We start from the raw sequence: 19,401 nt of genomic DNA, 5'->3' as shown, positions 1-19,401 counted from the left end.
TGGATAGATGCTTCATTGCAGTGTTACACTAATAAAGTAATCAAACTAAATGAAGCTGTCTTTAACCAACAATGATGATTTATCACCTCTGTAACAGTTACACAAAGGTTATGCAGTGGATGTAATTTATATGGACTTTCTAAAGCTCTGTAATAGGTCCCCCCATTGTAGAGTAGTGAATAACATCTGTTATGAAACTTTTCCTCACCTACTAGCTGGGAACAAAGGTCAAGAATTCCAAGTTGCCACAGTGGTTGGACCTCCTGTGTATGCACAGGCTGGGAGCGGCTGTACACGTGCAGTTCAGCATCCTCACTTCATTTGGGCTGGCATCTGGGTGACAAAGAAGGCGGCTGTATATACAGGGGTCAGATGACCAGATACAGAACGAACCAGGGAGAGGAAAAGGATGGAGATCCCATGAAATGTTCTAGGGGTAATGGACAAGGTAAGGGGACAGGGAAAGATCCCAAGAAGTGTCCTAGAGGCAGGGAGAAGACATAGAAACAGGTCCATTACCCCTAGAACATTTCACGGGATCTCCACTCCTTCCCCCTCCCTGGTCACTCGCTGGATTGTTCGCCTTCTATGGTGCTCCATATCTGGTCATCTGTCCCAAGTATATACAGCCACCTTCTTTATCGCCTGGACGCTGGCCCAAACAAAACGAGGATGCTGAACTGCACCAACTGTTGAGTTAAGTCATTGAGTCATGAAGCTGTACAGCACAGAACAGGTCCATCGTGTCTGCACCAGCCATCAAACACCTATCTATTTATAGAATCATAGAATCTTTACGAGTGTAGAAGGAGGCTATTCGGCCCTTCAAGTCTACACTGACAACAATTCCACCCAGGCCCTATTCCCATACTTCCACTCTGCCCCATATTTACCCTGATAATCCCTCTGATAATAAGGAACATTTTAGCATGGCCAATGTAGCTAACCTGCACATCTTTGGCGTGTTGGAGGAAACCGGAGCACCCGAAGAAAACCTGCTCAGACACAGGGTGAATGTGCAAACTCCACACAGACAGTCACAGATCCCTGGCACTGTGAGGCAGCAGTGCTAACCACTGTGCCACCATTTTCCAGCAATTGGTCTGTAGTTTTGTGTGCTATGGCATTTCAAGCGCTCATTTAAATGAAGAAAAAGAGAACCAGTCTCCAATCAAAGAAAGAGCTACACAAAACAGACTGTAAGTGAACCGGGCTCAGGAAAAGCCCTGAGGCTTGAAGTAGGTGTTAGAGAATCCCTGAAGATCTGAGAAGGAAACTGGAGATTGGTAACTCTACTATGGGCCTCTGGGACAAAGGCGCCTCTTTGGAACAGTGGTGTTCTGCTTGGAATGGCCAAATTGCTGAAAATATGCTTGTGAGTGATCCTTGAATATATTCTGGAATCCAGGGGAACAGAATCTCGGAAGGTGAGACAGAAACCTTACGAATCCATCAACTGAAACCATCTGAGTGGGAGCAAATTTTGGAAAGAATTCTGAGGCGAAATCTTCAAAGGTAAAGATTAAAAGTCTTCATGTGAAAGACAATGCTTCAGTGGGGTTGGTTGGCTCACAATGTAACTAATGTCTGGATGGACTATTGAGAAACCCGTGGAATGTGTTTTGGTCGTATTTTTAATTTATTAGGTGAGTTTGTGCCTGATGATTTACATGTACCACACACTTACCCTAAATATTAAAATGTAAGACAGAGATTGTAAATTATTTTATCTTTCTGAACTTGATTGTTTTTATTTGTTTGAAACTCGTGGAATCTTGAGGCTTTATTCACTGGGTAAGTGTGTTGAATCTCACACGTTGTCTACTTTAAACAAAACATCATTGGTCCCAAACTAGATCTCACCAACAACTTGGGATCTGGCCAAGGATCACAACAGGCCAGAGAATGCAAAGTCAGGGGACAAGTGGCAGAATGGATTGCTGGCTGATTTCAAGACAGAATGTGGAGAGTGGGAGTGAAGCGTATTTATGCAGAGTGGCAGAAGGTGGGAAGTCATGTTCGACAAGGATCACTGCTGCTCTCAGCAAATTCAGGCTTTGGAATCAAGAACACAACTTCTAAATTTGCAGATGATACCAAATTGGACCGCAACAAATTACAGGGCAGCATGGTGATACAGTGGTTAGCACTGCTGCCTCACAGCGTCAGGGACCCGGGTTTAATTCCAGCCTTGGGTCACTGTCTGAGTGGAGTTTGCGTATTCTCCCCATGTTTGCATGGGTTTCCTCCGGGTGCTACAGTTTCCTCCCACACTCCAAGGATGTACAGGTGAGGTAGATCGGCCATGTTAAATTGCCCCTTAGTGTCCAAAGATCTGTAGGTTAGAGGGATTAGCCATGGTCAAGGGTTATATGGATAGGGTGGGGGAGCAGGCCTGGGTACATTACCCTATCAGAGAATCGGTGCAAATGCGATGGGCCAAACGGCCTCCTTCTACATTGTAGTGATTCTAAGACATGAATATATTTGCATAATGGAAAATAATTGACTAATTACATTCAACACAGATAAATGTGAGGTAGCACATCTTGATAGAAAGAATAGTAATGTCATTTATTACTTTGAAGTTGTAAGTCTAGATAAGATAGAGTAACAAGAGTACAAATACAACAATTACTAAAGGTGAACAAGGCCATAAGGTCTTAACCAAGAACCCAATTTTCATTTTTGGAAGGATAGAATTAACAAGTAGATAAATGACACTAAACCTGTATCGAACCTTGCAAGTAGCTCTAATTGTCAAATTATCAAAAGGATATAGAGGCACCAGTGAGGGTGCTGAGAAGGTTTACAAGGAAGATAACTGGAAATGCGTGGGTATGTGTCAGGGAAAAGCGGGATCTCTTCTGCATTGAGAAAAGACAGCTGACAGGTGTTCTCCTGGAGATATTTAAAAATATGGAAGCTTTGGATGGAGTAAGTGCAGAGAGTATGCTTCCTCTTGTGGGGTAAATCATAGGATCCCGGCAGTGCAGAAGGAGGCCATTCAGCCCAACAAACCTGCACTGACAACAAACCCACCCAGGCCCTATCGCCATAGCCCCTTATATTTACCCTTCAATTTGCCCTGACACAAAGGGGCGACTTAGCACGGCCAATCCACCTAACCTGTACATCCTTGGACTGTGGGAGGAAACTGGAGCACCCAGAGGAAACCCACACAGTCACAGGGAGAACATGCAGCTCTACACAGACAGTGACCCAAGGCCGGAATTGAACCCAGGGGCCTAGAGCAGTCATGATGTGGAGATGCTGGCGTTGGACTGGGGTAAACACAGTCAGAAGTCTCACAACAACAGGTTAAAGTCCAATAGGTTTATTTGGTAGCAAATGCCACTAGCTTTCGGGGTTCTGCCCCTTCGTCCCACTCACCTGATGAAGGGGCAGAGCCCCGAAAGCTAGTGGCGTTTGCTACCAAATAAACCTGTTGGGCTTTAACCTGGTGTTGTGAGACTTCTGACTGTGTTAGAGCTGTGACAGAGCAGTGCTAACCACTCTGCCACACATAACCAGCATAACCAGAGACCATCAGTATGGGATAGTCACCAAGAAACCAATCAGGGAGGCGATGGCCGAGTGGTATTTTCACTCGCCTATTAAGCCAGAAACTCAGCTAATGCTCTGGGGACCCGGGTTCAAATCTGCCACGGCAGATGGCAGAATTTGAATTCAATTTAATAAAAAATATGGAACTAATGATCTAATGATGACCAGGAAACATTTGTCAATTGTCAGAAAAACACATCTGCTTTACTAATGCCCTTTAAGGAAGGAAATCTGTTGTTCTTACGTGGTCTGGCCTACATGTGACTCCAGAACCACAGCAATGTGGTTGAGTCTCAACTACCCTCCGGGGGCAAGTAGGATGGGCAATAAACGCTGGCCAGCCAGTGATGCCCATGATGAATTCAAATAAAACCCCAGTAGGGAATTCAGAAGGGAAAAGAGTGGCGAGAATGTGGAATTCACTATCACAGGGAGTGGTTGATGCATTTAAGGGAAAAATAGACAAGCATTTGGGGGAGAAGGAATGGCTTAAGTGGAGCAAAAACACTAGCATCAACAGGTTGGGCCGAATGTCCTGTTTCTGTGTCGTATACCCTATGTTATCTAACAATATCAGACAGTAATACCATTTACACCTCCACAAAGCACAACCCACTGCATGTGTGGAACAGCATAAACATAGCGCCATCTGCAGTCCAGAGAATGAGGATTCAGTATTTCAGTGTCGTACGATCATAGAATCCCTACAGTGCAGGAGGCCATTTGGCCCATCAAGCCTGCACCAACAACAATCCCACCCAGACACAAGTCCCGTAACCCCACATATTTCCCTGGCTAATCCCCCTGACATCCCCCTAACACTAAAGAGAAATTTAGCATGGCCAATCAACCTAACCTGCACATTTTTGGACTGTGGCAGGAAACCCTCGCAGACACGGGGAGAACGTGCAAACACCAGACATTGACCCAAGCCAGGAACGAATCCGGGTCCCTGGCGCTGTGAGGCAACAATGGTAACCATGGTGCCACTGCGCCGCCCTTCATTTTGTCCCAGGTTACAAACAGGCTGTTTTCTTTGCAATCTCCACCCTGTGAGCATGAATACTGATCCATTAGCATGACAATTTCTGCTGTCAGAAGGAGGTTAAGAACTGTGTAAGGTGAAATTCGATCAAATGGCCAAAGGCTTGGTCTCAGAGATATATTTTTGTTGAAGGAGTATCTTAAAGGAGAAAATTGTGGTGGAGTGGCTGAGAGGTGTAGGGAGAGTATTTCGGGCTTAGGGCTTGGGTAAGTGAAGGTGTAACCACCAATATTGGAACAAGTAAAACCAGGGTTCTCAGTTACATAAGTGCAGACGTCTGGATGACTATGGAACTCTGAAAGAGTGAGGAAGGGGTCTGGTGATGGAGGGATTTGAAAACAAGGATGATCATTTGAAAATCGGGACATTGTTTGATTAGGAGCCATTGTGGGTCAGCTAGCAGAGGGGCGATAAGGGAATGGAACTTGATGCTGACAGCAAAGCTTTGAGTAACTTCAGCTTTACTGAGGGTAGGTTGTGTGTGACCAGCCAAAATTGTATTGAAACAGTTGAGTAACAAAGGGATGAATGTGGGTTTTCGCAACAAATGAGCTTAGATAGGTGTTATGATCTCCATAGAGATAGATGACTTTGAAAGGAACTTGAACTTCCAGTTGCTAGCTGAAAGGATGACCGAATGAGATTTCACATTTTAAGATTTTTACTATAACAAAAAACTAAAAGCGCTATTGACTAGACATTTTTTTTGTTAGCTTATAACGTAAACCACAAAATAGGACAATCTCCCTTCAGCACAACTGAAAATGCATTTCACAGATATACTTTACACTGTCCTTTAAGTAGACATTCAATTCTGCCAGAAAAGTCTAAGGGTGGCATGGTAGCACAGTGGTTAGCATTGCTGCCTCACAGCACCAGGGACCCAGGTTCAATTCCGGCCTCTGGCCACTGTCTGTGTGGAGTTTGCAGTCTCCCCATGTCCGTGTGGGTTTCCTCCCACAGTCCAAAAGTGTGCAGGTTAGATTGATAGACCATAGACTTTAGTGTTAGGAGGATTAGAGAGGTAAATATGTGGGGTTGCAGGAATAAGGCCTGGGTGGGATTGTTGGCAGTATGAACTTGATGGATCGATTGGCCTCCTTCTGTACTGTAGGGATCCAAGATTAAGAATTAAGCTCCTGAGGGCTTAATTCTGTTCTTTTCCTTTCTCAGCCTGAGAATGTTTTATATCAGAACTGTCACAATGATCCTTTCCTCTAAGAGATTCTTCCTGTAACAAAAGCTAGGCAAATCTTCCAGCTTCCTCATAAATAATCTTTTTGATCCGAGTGCAACTCCACTCACATTCTTATATGATGAACCATAGTATCTTGCTGCCAATGGTTGCTCTCTCCCAGATCTCAGCAGACTAACTTTTCTGTGAATTCTAGGGCCATCTTGGAGACACTTTTCCTCTCAAAGCCCAACTCATGGCAACATGAATCATATGTTTCCAGGTGGAATTACTGATTAGCTGTCCTTGAGACCCGACTCTCAGTCATCTTGGAAGTAAATGGACAGTTTAAAACACCGTTATTCACCACCCGACATTTCAACACTTTACAAATGCAAAATACTGAGGATGGTGGAAATCTGATCTGGGATTGGAACCAAGGTTCCCAGAACATTAACTGAGCTTTTGGATTAATAGTCTATCGATAATACCACTAGGCTATGTGCATTTGGTCTCGCCAGAGATTTGATTTGATTTGATTTATTATTGTCATGTGCATTAACTTATGATGAAAAGTAATGTTTTTTGCATGCTATACAGGCAGAGCATACCGTTCATAGAGAAGGAAAGGAGAGAGTGCAGAACGTAGTGTTACTGTCATAGCTAGGGTATAGAGAAAGATCAACTTAATGCAAGGTAAGTCCATTCAAAAGATTGACAGCAGCAGGGAAGAAGCTGTTCTTGAGTCGGTTGGTATGTGACTTCAGACTTTACTATCTTTTTCCTGATGGAAGAAGGTGGAAGAGAGAATGGCTGGGGTGCGTGGGGTCCTTAATTATGCTAGTTGCTTTGCCGAGGCAGCAGCAAGTGTAGACACAGTCAGTGGTTGGGAGGCAGTGTTGAGGAATTCACATTGACATTAAAAAAAGTGCACTTGAATCATTGCCTCGCGAGTGTTTGGGGCCTTTGGACATTGAGAGAGGAACTGAAACAGCAGGTGTTTCAATCTCCTGCTTTACAGGGAAAGCTGGGGTTTGCAGGGGACTGGGTTTTGGGAGTGATGGAGGTGCAGTGATATCACCCTGTGATAGCCTGGTGCACTCAGATGCTGAAATGGGAGGGGAGGGGGAGGTATGCTTGGTGGTGGAAAGTGACCTGTTAAATCCAGAGACTGGTTGTGTGTAAGGTGAGGATTAGGCGAATCCTATTATGGTTCTAGGAGGGAGGGGAAGGGGTAATGACAGAAGATGTGGCAGACAGGGTGGAGGGGTTCCGTCAGGCACGGATTAAGGGGGGGATTCCTTGGTTGAGCAAAATTGGATGAGACCTCAGAAACACTGGTGTAGAAGGTTGTATGATCAGAACGGGTGTGACTGAGACCAAGGCTTTGGAAGAATGGAGTGAGTTATAGGGTGGAGGGTGTGACAGCTCAATGGGATTGGGGTGATGCCTGTGGTGGCTGCCATATCCTGTTTAAATAAGGAATGTAGGAACATAGAGACAAGAGTCCGGATTTTAGTCACTCAAGCCTGTTCCAACATTCAGTGGATTCTTGGCTGATTTGCAGCTTAACTCCTTTGCTCTGCACCCCTTTGATTTTTGTAAACTAATCAACGTTAGCAACCTGAGACTTAACATTACTAATTGACCTAAAATCGATTATCATTCATGGAAGAGAGTTCCAAACCCTCTGCCACCGGTTTTGTGTTGAAGTTATGTTCCAATTCGGTCTGAGTCAGAGAGAAGAGGCAAAATATGAGGTGATTTTTGTGAACTGGAAAGGGTTGAGGGTTGGGGTGGGGTTGGGTGGGATCTGTGGGAGAAGCATTGCCATTCAGGTTCAGAGATTTCACTCAAATACGTGAACTTCTTTTTAAGGAGCGAAAAGGCCATGTAAACTCAGCAATGTCAACATACCGACTGCAGTTCCTGTGGAGAAAGGTGAAGCTCCATCTCAGTTATGCGTTTGGGGAGCGTTGGAACACTTGTTTATGATTCGCGTAATTAATAATGTTGTTAAAGTAAATGCCAAGCATTTGTGTGACTTGTTGTACATGTAATACTAGACCATAGACCTAATGATGTAGCTGCAGTCACATCTGATTCATACATACAAATTTGGAGCAGGAATAGGGCCATTCGGCCCCTTGAGGCTGCCCCGCCATTCAGCACAATCATGGCTGTTCTGATTGTGGCCTGAACTCCACTTTCCTGGTCTTCTCCTTCTGACTCCCTTGTCAATCAAGAACCTAACTGCCTTAAAAATATTTAATGACCCAGCCTCCACTGACGTCTGGGGAAGAGAATTCCACAGACTAACAACCCTCTGAGCAAAAGGATTTCTCCCCATCTCTGGTTTAACCAAGCAATCTCTCTTATTTAAACTGAGTCCCATGGTTATAATCTCTCCCACAAGGGGGGAACATCCTTTCAGCATCCACCCTGTCAAATCCCTCAGGATCTGATATGTTTGAGTAAGATCACCTCTCATTCCTCTAAACTCATATGGAATCACAAGGCCTTGTTAACAGTCGGCTGGGCAAAGCGTCAGCCATGGGGCTTCTACTCAATAATATGGCCAGAATAGGCCTGAGAAGTCAGGTGCTGAAATCATGGCAGTATTCTCTGGCCCTTCACACCAGTGGGGTTCTCCAGTTCCGCTGCAGTGAACGGAGATTTGGCTAAGCGCCAAATTCTCCAACCTTGCTATCAGCGATGGTGGGACGTGAACAGTTGAAAAATTCTGGGCTATATGTGAAGGTTCAGGAAGAAACATAGAACGCTTACAATGCAGAAGGAGGCCATTCAACCCACCAAAGCTGTTCCAACAACAATCCCACCCAGGCCCTATCCCTGTGCACCACATGGTTACTCTGCTAACCGCACCCCCCCGCCCCGGCACTGAGGGAATTTAACATGGCCAGTCAAACTAACCCACACATCTTTGGATTGTGGGAGAAAACTGGAGCAGCTGGAGGAAACCCACGCAGACACAGGGAGGATGTACACACTTTGACCCAAGCTGGGAATCGAACCGAGGTCCCTGGCACTGTGAGGCAGCAGTGCTGACCACTGTGGCATCCCCAAGAGCAGGAGTGAATCTCAGGAATCTGCAAGAATAAACACCCAGCAGCCAGTCCAGATTTCTCCTCCCTCAAGGCATATTTTTGTTGTGTGAGCCTCTGGCAGCACCCAGTTATAGTGCATAGTAACAGGGGCCACACCCTCAAAATATACCAGGGACACCCCCCCGCTGGCACTGCCGACAGCCCAATAGTTGAAATCCGCAGGCGTACTCTGGAGATTGTTGCCCAAGGCTGCTCTTTCTTACCAATCCCTCGGTGGCTTAATTAGCAGGGACCTAGAGGGACAGACTGGATTCCAGCTGACATGACTGGGTGCAGGGCTTGTTCTGAGGAAACAGCAAAATGAGAGGTTGAGGAAATAATTGAGGGAGAAAAAAGACAACACGTAACTCACTAGCTGCAGAAGACATTTAATATCGCAACTGTTAAACAGAAAACCTTCCAATGTCACCAACTGCATCCTCTTAACAGCCATTTGCCATCGCCATAGCAATGCTGACAGTACACTACATCCACAATTCTCCCTAACCTCTTTAAACTGTTTACGCGCAGCAGTGCTTATATAGACCAATTTTCTACCAGGTTTTATCTTTGAAGCAGTTCAAAGCCTCTTTCTTCTTATGAATCAAGAGAAAAAGGGTTTTAGTGGATTATATACATTATTCTTCAGAACAAAAAAAGAAGATACAGGACACATTTTATATTCTGAATATCAAAGTTGTCTGTTCTCTTGGTAATTTGATTGTAGTCACTGGGATGAGAAACGTCAATAATGGACAGTAAATGTCTCTGATCATCAAACTCCCTCAGTCACACATAGCCAAAGACAGAGGGTACCATTCTCACTATATCCAGCACCACAGGCAGAAAATTGTTCCACGCTGTTACACTAGGAGGTTTTTCTATTCACACGATGCTTGTCACTATGTCCTGAATGCTTCAGATGGTCAGATCTTCTCTCCCACCATCTAAAGAGTCAGCAAGGAACACGTCCCCTCCAGCACTGTCTGCCACCCAGCCAAACCATGACTCAATGAGCATTGATTGGCTGCAGGTGGGACTTGCACCCCCTTACATGAGGCAATCTGATTGGCCGGCAGCTCTCCAGTCCCTGGAGCAACTGCGCCGCAGTGGACAGAAGAGAAAGTCCAACAGGACATTGGAGACCAAAGTCAGGTTCTGGAGGCGAAAGTAAGTTCAAGGGGCTCCAGGGCAGGGGGGAAAGCCTTGCAGTCAACAGTGGGGGCTATCAGATCTTGGAGGGGAGGGATATCTGGAGACCACTGGATCTTAAACAGGGGTGGGGGGGGCAAAATATGTTTGATTTAAGAAGGGGGCTTCTGGAGGCACTCTGTCCCCCCACCGCCTTTCCCATACATGATATAACTTGTATTTCAGGACTCCCCCATGAAAGTTCAATCCCCCTGCCAGTCTAAAAGCTGGGGCTGGGTGGGAAATGGCCCTTTAAGTGGCCACTAATTGCCCACTGAAGTGCATCAGTTGAGGCAAGGGTGGGCTTCACGTCTGAGACCTTACCCACCTTGACATAAAATCGCTGTGTGGTCAGGGCATGCAGGAACCCAGAGGGAATCTCGTCCCTTCCAGTATTACGCTACACCTACATCTGCCTAACCCATGGAGGAAAACTCTGGCTTTTGGTTCTTGAAGACCAAACCAGACAATTTGAATTGAACTAAATTTTATATCTTTTCTACAATTCAGAATGTCTAATCTTAGATTGGACACGTTGGGGGGGGTGGGGTGCAATAGATTCTTTGCTGCAAAGAAATCTCTGTGGCCATCTGATAATCTCCCACATACAGCTTTCCCTTCTCCATTCTTATTCATAGAATAGGATCTATAAAGCACAGAGACCTGCAACAGGACAATGGAATCAACAACCAGTTAACTCTGGTTTCAATATGAAATGTGAATAGATAGAGTTAGAACACTGAAATGGTTCCAGTTAGATGAACATTTGTATTCTACAGCACAAGTCATGTGATAAGGTTTGTGCCACTGTGAACTACATGTGAGAGGCTCTGAAGTGGGCGGCACAGTGCTCAGCGCTGCTGCCTCACAGCACCAGGGATCCAGGTTCAATTCCAGCCTCAGGTGACTCTCTGTGTGGAGTCTGTACGTTCTCCTCGAGTCTGCGTGGATTTCCTCTGGGTGCTCCAGTTTCCGCCCAGACTCTCAAAATGTGTAGGTTAGGTGGATTGGCCATGCTAAATTGCCCCTTAGTGCCTCAAGATATATATATATATATATACACACATACATATATATATAGGGGGAGGGTTTTGTGGTGCTAATTTTGTTAAAAATTGAGTTAAATGTCACTCTCAATAGGTTAAATTCACAGAACAGCCAGAGGTGGGAACCACAGTTCAAGATTCAGAAGAGATACCCAAAGCAGACAGTTATAGAGAACTTGGCGAGTCTTTACGACTATTGAGAGGAGCTCAGCAATTAGGTATTTGTTGATAATAGTCTTGTGGGAGAACGGATCATTGGCTATGATTGACAGGACACCTGATGAATCCTTGAATTGAGGAGGTGTGGATGACCTCAGCCTTCCACTTTCTGTGAATACTCAGAGAAAGTAGAAGACCTCGGCAGCAGAGGAAGTTGGGCCCCACAAGGAAAGCCACAGTTAGAGCAAACCCAGAACTGGTCACAAACAGCAAACCAAACAGGAGAGGTTAAGTAATAAAGGCAGTGTGATGCATATTTTTCTTGTTCTCAAGTCATCTTGTTGGATTAAGTTGAGATTTGATTTTAACTGTCATTCTGAATATTGATGTCTGCCTGTAAAACAATTGCATTTCAGTTGGCATAGAACTACAAAATCCCTACAGTGCAGGAAGAGGCCACTTAGCCCATTGAGTGTGCATCCACTCTCTGAAAGAGCATCCCACCTAGGCCTCCCCATCACCGCCCTATCCTCGTAACCCCACACATTTACCATGGCCAATTTGCCTATCCTACTCAACTTTGAACACTGAAAGGCAATCCAGCATGGACAACTCACCTAACCTGCACATCTTTAGAGTGTGGGAGAAAACCAGAGCACCCAGAAGAAACCCATGCAGACACGGGGAGAATGTGCACAGACAGTGACCCCAAGCCTGGAATCGAACTTGTTGGGTCCTTGGCACTGTGAGGCAGCAGAGCTAACCTCTGTGCCACTCATTGTGATTCAAATTTATCTCCTTTGAAAAGGTCTGATACTTTCTTCTTTTGTTGGCTAACATGGTTGAAATGAATTTGAACTTTATGTACCTTCTGATAGAATCTGGTTGTTTTTATATTAATATCGGACCTTGTCTCAAAAAGGCATCTTGGCCCATCTTCAAGAACAGATTGGAGAAAGGAGCATGGGGCCACATGTAAAAAAACAAAACTGCTGGAAAAACTCAGCAGGTCTGGCAACATCTGTGGAGAGAGAAACAGAGTTAATGTTTCAAGAGAATGAAACTGTTCTCCAGTTCTGAAGTCTGTCGCCACAGATGCTGCCAGACCTGCTGATTATTTCCAGCAATTCTGGTTTTTATTCCAGATTTCCAGCATCCACAGTTTTAAGCTTTTATTTTCTCGGGTAAGATATTCAGTTCAGATCATCTGGGGGATACTATCATTGTGGAGCAGATCCAATGGACCAAATGGCCGCCTTCTGTTGCTGCTGTCTTATGGTCTTATACTGCTAGGTTTAACTTAACTCTGGGAGACACTAGCACATTCTTAAATGTTAAACACTCGGACGCTTATGTAGCTAATCTCAATGTTCCTAAGGCAAACCCAAAACTTGTAACAGGATGTAGATCACCTTCATGATCTCTGAACCTCAGAAAGGAACGTGGAGATCATTCCATCCAAATTTTGTCCATTTAAGGCACAGACACCAAACTCAACATTAGGTTGATAGCCAAGCTTTGCTGGTGAGAACTTGGGTTGATATAAAACTGCCTGACGTATCTTTTAATTTGACATAGGCAATCTATAAGATGGTTTCTTCTGTGATGAAGATGCCAGAAGATGAGTCGACGCCTGAGAAGAGGACGGAAAAAATCTTCCGACAGATGGATACCAACCGAGATGGTGAGTTCATACCTGGGACTTCTCTTCCAATCGCCTCCAGCCTTTAATTCTTACAAAATGTCTTCAAACTGTAGCTCAACGTCATAACCTCCTCCGTAAGGCACACTGGGATGTATTGCTGACTGGTGGGGTTTATGTGAGGTAACTTGGTTAACACCACTTATTAAAATAGCATGAGAGGAATTTAGCACCAGCGTATTCAGCATTTTGTACAGAAGCTAGGATAGTTGGGAACTAGAGTCCATTATCTATAGCTCTAGTTTTAATACAGCGCTGCAGAACGTATCATAGAATCCCTACAGTGTAGAAGGAGGCCATTTGGCCCATCGAGCCTGCACCAACAACAACAACCCACCCAGGCCTTATCTCCACAATCCCATGGATTTACCCTGCTAGACACTAAGAGGCAATTTAGCAAGGCCAATCCACCTAATCTGCATATCTTTGGACTGTGGGAGAAAACCAGAGCACCCAAAGGAAACCCACGCAGACACAGGGAGAATGTGTAAACTCCACACAGACAGTGATCCAAGTCAAGAATTGGACCCAGGTCCCTGGCGATATGAGGCAGCAGTGCTAATCATTACTTTCCATTGATACTTATCTTTCAGAACAAGTTTCTTACAGAATTCCCAGAGTACATTGTTTTTAAATGTGAGAACAAATCTTGAATGGTGACTGTGTTGAAAATTTCTCGTCAATGTGACCAGCTGATGAGCAATAAATAAATATTATCTGTTCCCGTCATACATACATAGGAGCGGCACAGTGGTTAGCACTGCTACCTCACAGTGTCAGGGACCCAGGTTTGATTCCAGCCTTGGGTCACTGTCTGCATGGAGTTTGCACATTCTCCCCATGTCTGTGTGGGTTTCCTCCAGGTGCTCCGGTTTTCTCCCACAGTCCAAAGATGTGCGGATTAGATGCATTGGCCATGCTAAATTGCCCCTTAGTGTCCCGGGATGCATAGGTTAGAGGGATTAGCAGGGTAAATATGTGGGGTTATGGGGATAAGGCCTAGGTGGGATTGTTATTGGTGCAGACTTGAAGGAGCCAAATGGCCTCCTTCTGCACTGTAGGGATGCTATGGTTCTATATTTACTATTTTAGCTCATTTTAACTTAAAATCCCTGTCTGTGCTGTTTTAAAGCTATTGCCCCATTGGTTTATATCTTCAAAATGATGCTGTTTACCAGGTAATGGGTGCACTGAAAATAACACACAAAGGAATTAAATGCTTCTGCGTTTCCGGGACCCAGGTTCAATTCCAGCCTCGGCTTTCTGTCTGTGTGAAGTTTGCACTTTCTCCCCATGTCTGCATGGATTTCCACCAGGTGCTCCGGTTTTCTTCCACAGTCCAAGATGTGCCAGTCAGGTTGATTGGCCATGCTAAGTTGCCCCTTAATGTTGCAGGATGTGTGGGTCAGGGAGATTAGCGGGTAAATATGTGGGGTGACAGCATTAGGGCCTGGGTAGGATGGTCTGTTGAAGAGTTGGTGCAGACTCATGAGTCGAATGGCCTCTGTCTGCAATGTAGTGATTTGATTCTGTGTGAGGCTTTTATAAACAGGGAGTATCGTACTGTGAGCATTGTCAGGTTGTTTGTCTCAGGGCTAATATCACAGGCTTGGTCACCGAGCCCTGAAGGTTTCTCCATGAATCATTCACATCCTAACAAGGAACATTGAACTTTGTCTTTTTAAGACCATATGACCAAAAGAAATAGGAACAAAAATTGGCCATTTGGCCCCTTGAGCCTGCCCCACCACTCAAGATCATTGCTGATCTGACATTCCTCAAGCCCACTTTCCTGGCCTTTCCCTGAAACCCTTTTGTTCTCTCCCAGTTTGGAACACTGAGGCAGCCCCATGTGTAATGAGGAGAGTAGCTGGCCATTACTGGACATATCAGAAGCCAGAGATATAATTTATTTAACATTTTGCATTGGCATTGATACAGTTTAGACCATCTCATGAAACCACAGCAGGGAGACACTTCATAAACAGATAAACCCATGCAAAAAACTCAAACATACACCATTATGAATGGATAACATATATCCAACTGAACTGCGATATGCAGAATTCCCCATACTCTTGCTTGTTTACTTTGAAAGACAGTAAATAGCAATATTTACACCAACACTTTCAGGCTAAATTAAATAATCAGACTCTTTTTATTTAAGATCATAAACAAAAGATGCAATAAGTTGCTGAAACTGTTAAATCGTTGAATCCCTACAGTGCAGAAGGAGGCCATTTGGCCCATCAAATCTGCACCAACCACAATCCCCCACAACCCCATGTATTTACTCTTGCTAATGCCCCTGACACCAGGGTCAATTTATCATGGCCAGTCCACCTAACCCTCACATCTTTGGGCTGTGGGAGAAAACCACAGCATCCGGAGGAAACCCACACAGACACTGGGAGAATGTGCAAGCTCCACACAGACAGTGACCCAAGCAGGGAATCAAACCCAGGTCTCTGGTGTTGTGAGGCAGCAGTGCTAACCACTGTGCCACCGTGCCACCCAAAATAATAACAGAAGGGTTAAATTGTTATTTTCTCAAATGTATTTCTCAACCAATTGATGACACAGTCAGTTATTTTGATGATGTCTTTTGTAAACCTTTATTGATGTGATGTTTGATATGAACAAGTCAATCTCATGTTGGCTGATGAAGTTAACAAAGAAACAACGTCAATTACTGGAACTGGACTGAAGATAATGAGAAATGGTCCAGCATATAATCCAGACCAAAAGACAGACAATCAGTCATCTGTTTGCTAATGAACAAATTGGCTTGATGTGTTAAACAATTCAAATTTGGACAGTGTTCCCTTGATAGCTCAGTTGTTTAGATATATTACATCTGTCTGTAAACTTACATATTCCAGCCTTTTCCAGCAACTGAAACCATATTACTGTTCCACTTGGCATCAATAAATAAGCTATCCGTTGTCTTTCAAAAGGCCAATGATTTGATTAGTGCCTCAAAACAAAGCTTCTGCTTCTCACCTAATCTACACATCAAAGAACCTGACTGTCATTTTTAACATTTGGTCTACCGTTTGAAATTGAGTTAGGAAAAACATCCCTCATAACTCTGATTATTTTTTAAACTGATTTATCTCATATATTAATACAGAATACGTAGAATCACAGAACCCTACAGTGCGGAAAGAGGCCATTCGGCCCATCGAGTCTGCACTGACAACAATCCCACCCAGGCCCTATCACCGTAACCTCACATATTTACCCTCCCAATCCCCCAACACTAAGGGGCAATTTAGCACGGCCAATGTGCCTATCCCACGCATCTTTGGAGTGCGGGAGGAAACCAGAGCCCCCGGAGGAAACCCGCGCAGACACGTGGGGAATGTGCAAACTCCACACAGACAGTGACCCGAGGCTGGAATTGAACTCAGGCCCCTGGCGCTGTGAAGCAGCAGTGCTGACCACTGTGCCACCGTGCTGCCCATGAGCTGGCATGGACTGTGAGCTAAATCATCAGAATCTTTATTTCTTTAGCCTTTCATGGGATGTGGGCATCACTGACAAGGCCCAGCATCTGTTGCAATGCCTTATTGCCCTTGAACTGAGTGGCTTGCTAGGCCACTTCAGAGGCATTTTAAGAATCAACCACATTGCTGTGGCTCTGGAGTCAGCCAGATCAGGTAAGGATGGCCGGTTTCCTTTTCTAAAGGACATTAGTGAACTAGATGGGTTTTTATGAGAATCAACAATGGTTTCATGGTCACCATGACCTGAGATGAGCTTTTAATTCCTGATTTATTAGTTGAATTTAACTTTCATTAGCTGCCATGGCGGGATTTGATCCATTGCCCCCAGAGCACAGTCTGCATCTCTAGCTCACTAATCCAGTGATATTACCACTACACCATCGTCTCTCCCAACCCCTGCAACCAGGTAGAGGGAAAATGAAGATGAGGGGAACATGCACCCACCAAGTGTTTTGGTTTGGGCCATACCTCGCTCCAGAACCCATGATTACTTCCAATGTTAGCCTCAAGCCTTTGTTTGTTTCTCCAGTTTAGCTTCATACCTAGCCTTACAATATGTTGACCTATACAGTCCTTGGGGAAGACTTTCCACCTCATTCTCGATCGGCAAGATATTCCAATTGAAAATGCTCTGCTGGTAATTTGACAGCACTGTGGCACAATGGTTAGCACTACTGCCTCACAGCGGCAGGGATTCCTGCCTTAGGTGACTGACAGTGTGTGGTCTGCATGTTCTCCCTGTGTCTGCATGGGTTTCCTCCGGGTGCTCCGATTTCCTCCTCACAGTCCAAAGATGGGCAGGTTAGGTGGATTGGCCATGCCAAATAGCCCCTTCATGTAAAAAGATGGATAAATTGGGGTACTAGCATTGGTTAATGCATGGGGTTTGATTGTTGGCGGGGTAGGGGGGTAAGTATGGTGGTGGTGTGGGTGGACCTAGATTTGTTGGAGAGTGGGTGTATACTTGATGGACTGAATAGCCTTCTTCACAGTAGGGATTCTATGAAGGATGAAAGAGAATATAGACCCTGTGGGTATTTTGGGGTGAAAGGTGAAATGTTGATTTGAGTATGGATTTCCAGTGGTGGAAAGAATCCTGAAGTGCTGTTGCCCATAGATACGCAAGGCTGATTATTCAGAAAGCCTAAGAAAATTATCAAAAATGTGTTCAGAATAACCAGTATTTCTGCCTAGTCATTTACATTTTCTACTTTTCCGCTCTGTTTGATTTATCTTAAATGATTCATGCTTTGAAATTCTGCTTGGTTTATCCTAGGAAAGCTATCCCTTGAAGAGTTCATCCGAGGTGCCAAAAGTGACCCTTCCATCGTCCGTCTCCTTCAGTGTGACCCCAGCACTGCTGGTCAATTCTAATTCCAAAATGAAGAAAAGTGTGACTGTGTCTCTGCTTCCTGCCATGACACCACCAGTGACTTGGTCACATGTTCATGGCTGAACCTGCCATCTTTTAGCCCTGTTGCTTTTTAATTCTGAATTTGTAAATGGCTGTTTAATTAAACACTGTGTCCGGAAATATTCCCAGAACCTTTTTTTTAAAAAAAAGCTGTGTGAATGTATTGTCACAATAATTGTAGTTACTTTGAACAGAAATCTCTTAGATGTTTGAAATTTTTAATTTGAATTAGGAAGAAAAAGGCTTTGATTTTACTTCTACTCAAGAAGGACTTGTAACCTTGTGCCTCTCATTCATGGAACTGGAAGAGGCCAGATACTTGTGTTGGTGAGATGTTCCCTAGCAGATCAGATGCCAGTTACTCTTCATGCCAGTGAAGTAGTTCAGAGAGAAAGCAAAGTTATCAATATTGTTAAAGACAAGCAGAAGTCAGTCAGGCGAATGTGTATGTTGTAGCCCTTGTACAAGAGGTACAAACCTTCAAGTACATTGGGAGTAAGTCAAACCCAGTGTTGTTCAAATTAAAAGGATTGAGTATAAATGGGAGAGCTAATTGCTGTAGAACTTGTAATGGGGGTACTTGGTACCCATGTATCAGAACTAGCACTGCCTGCTGCTAAACTTGAGTTAGATCAAGTCTGACAAATATGAGTTAGGAAAGGTTTGGAATAAAACTGTCAGGATTATCCTGCAAAGCTCTTGATTGTAAAATTCTTTGTCATAAGGTTACTGGAGGTTTACTGCCAATGTTTTCATGTCACACTTTACGCGGTTAGGGTTGGTCCCTGTTACACTGCACTGTGGGGTGAAACCTTCAGCTTTGACAGGAGAGTAAAGTAGGCAATAATGGAGCAGGCTGTCCATTATGCACCCTCCCCCATTTCTCTTCCCACTGACCTCTTGAAGTTGAACGTTTTTCCCCAGGGCGTCGAGTGCAGTGTTCAGGTGAAGAGGACAAGAGCTAATTGGACCAGGGCATGGAGGAATCCAATATTATTTCTGTTTTAAAGTCATATATTTTGTCCTTATTTTTATATAATACTTTGATTTTATATTATTATTTATAGTTAAATAACAAAACCTGCAGCAATTTGACAGGAAGAAGTCAGCTGGAGGATAGGTGCATGTTGGGAGCTTGGAGATACAATATTGAGGAGCGACAACGCCACCTACTCACTGGAGGGTGTAATTACAACGTGACAAGTTTACATGGGCAGAGTCCATTGTAAATGTGGACTTTGGAATCTTACAGTGGAAAGAAAATGGCATTGTAAGTGTATGTAGATTTTTAAATATAGTTTATAGGACATTTATTGTTGTGCAAGCCTCACTGTTAGATATAAATGATTGGCTCCCCTAAATCATGTTACCATAATGATGGAGTGTGTCTGCATCCTAAACACATCACTTTTATTTCAAATCTAATCTTTAAGATAATTCTCAGCCATTCCCAACAATACACTTGCATCATAGCCACTGACCATTTC

General features: G+C 44.3%; 1 protein-coding gene across 6 annotated transcripts in view; it reads left to right on the top strand.

The window, feature by feature from the left end:
* Positions 1–19,401, top strand: part of LOC145346490 (neurocalcin-delta) — a 268,140-nt gene that overhangs the window by 237,766 nt on the left and 10,973 nt on the right. For all 6 annotated transcript variants that reach the window (XM_080193816.1, XM_080193813.1, XM_080193815.1 and 3 more), the window contains 2 exons: positions 12,868–12,973; positions 17,777–19,184. In XM_080193816.1, the coding sequence (XP_080049942.1) occupies positions 12,868–12,973; positions 17,777–17,874 (204 nt within the window). In that variant the 3' untranslated portion in view covers positions 17,875–19,184. The remainder of the gene's footprint in view (positions 1–12,867; positions 12,974–17,776; positions 19,185–19,401) is intronic.

Source organism: Carcharhinus amblyrhynchos, chromosome 8 (assembly GCF_965287045.1).
Source record: "Carcharhinus amblyrhynchos chromosome 8, sCarAmb.v2.hapA, whole genome shotgun sequence".
Taxonomy (NCBI): Eukaryota; Metazoa; Chordata; class Chondrichthyes; order Carcharhiniformes; family Carcharhinidae; genus Carcharhinus; species Carcharhinus amblyrhynchos.
Note: the sequence above shows the minus strand (reverse complement) of the source record. Positions and strands in the feature narration are given on the sequence as shown.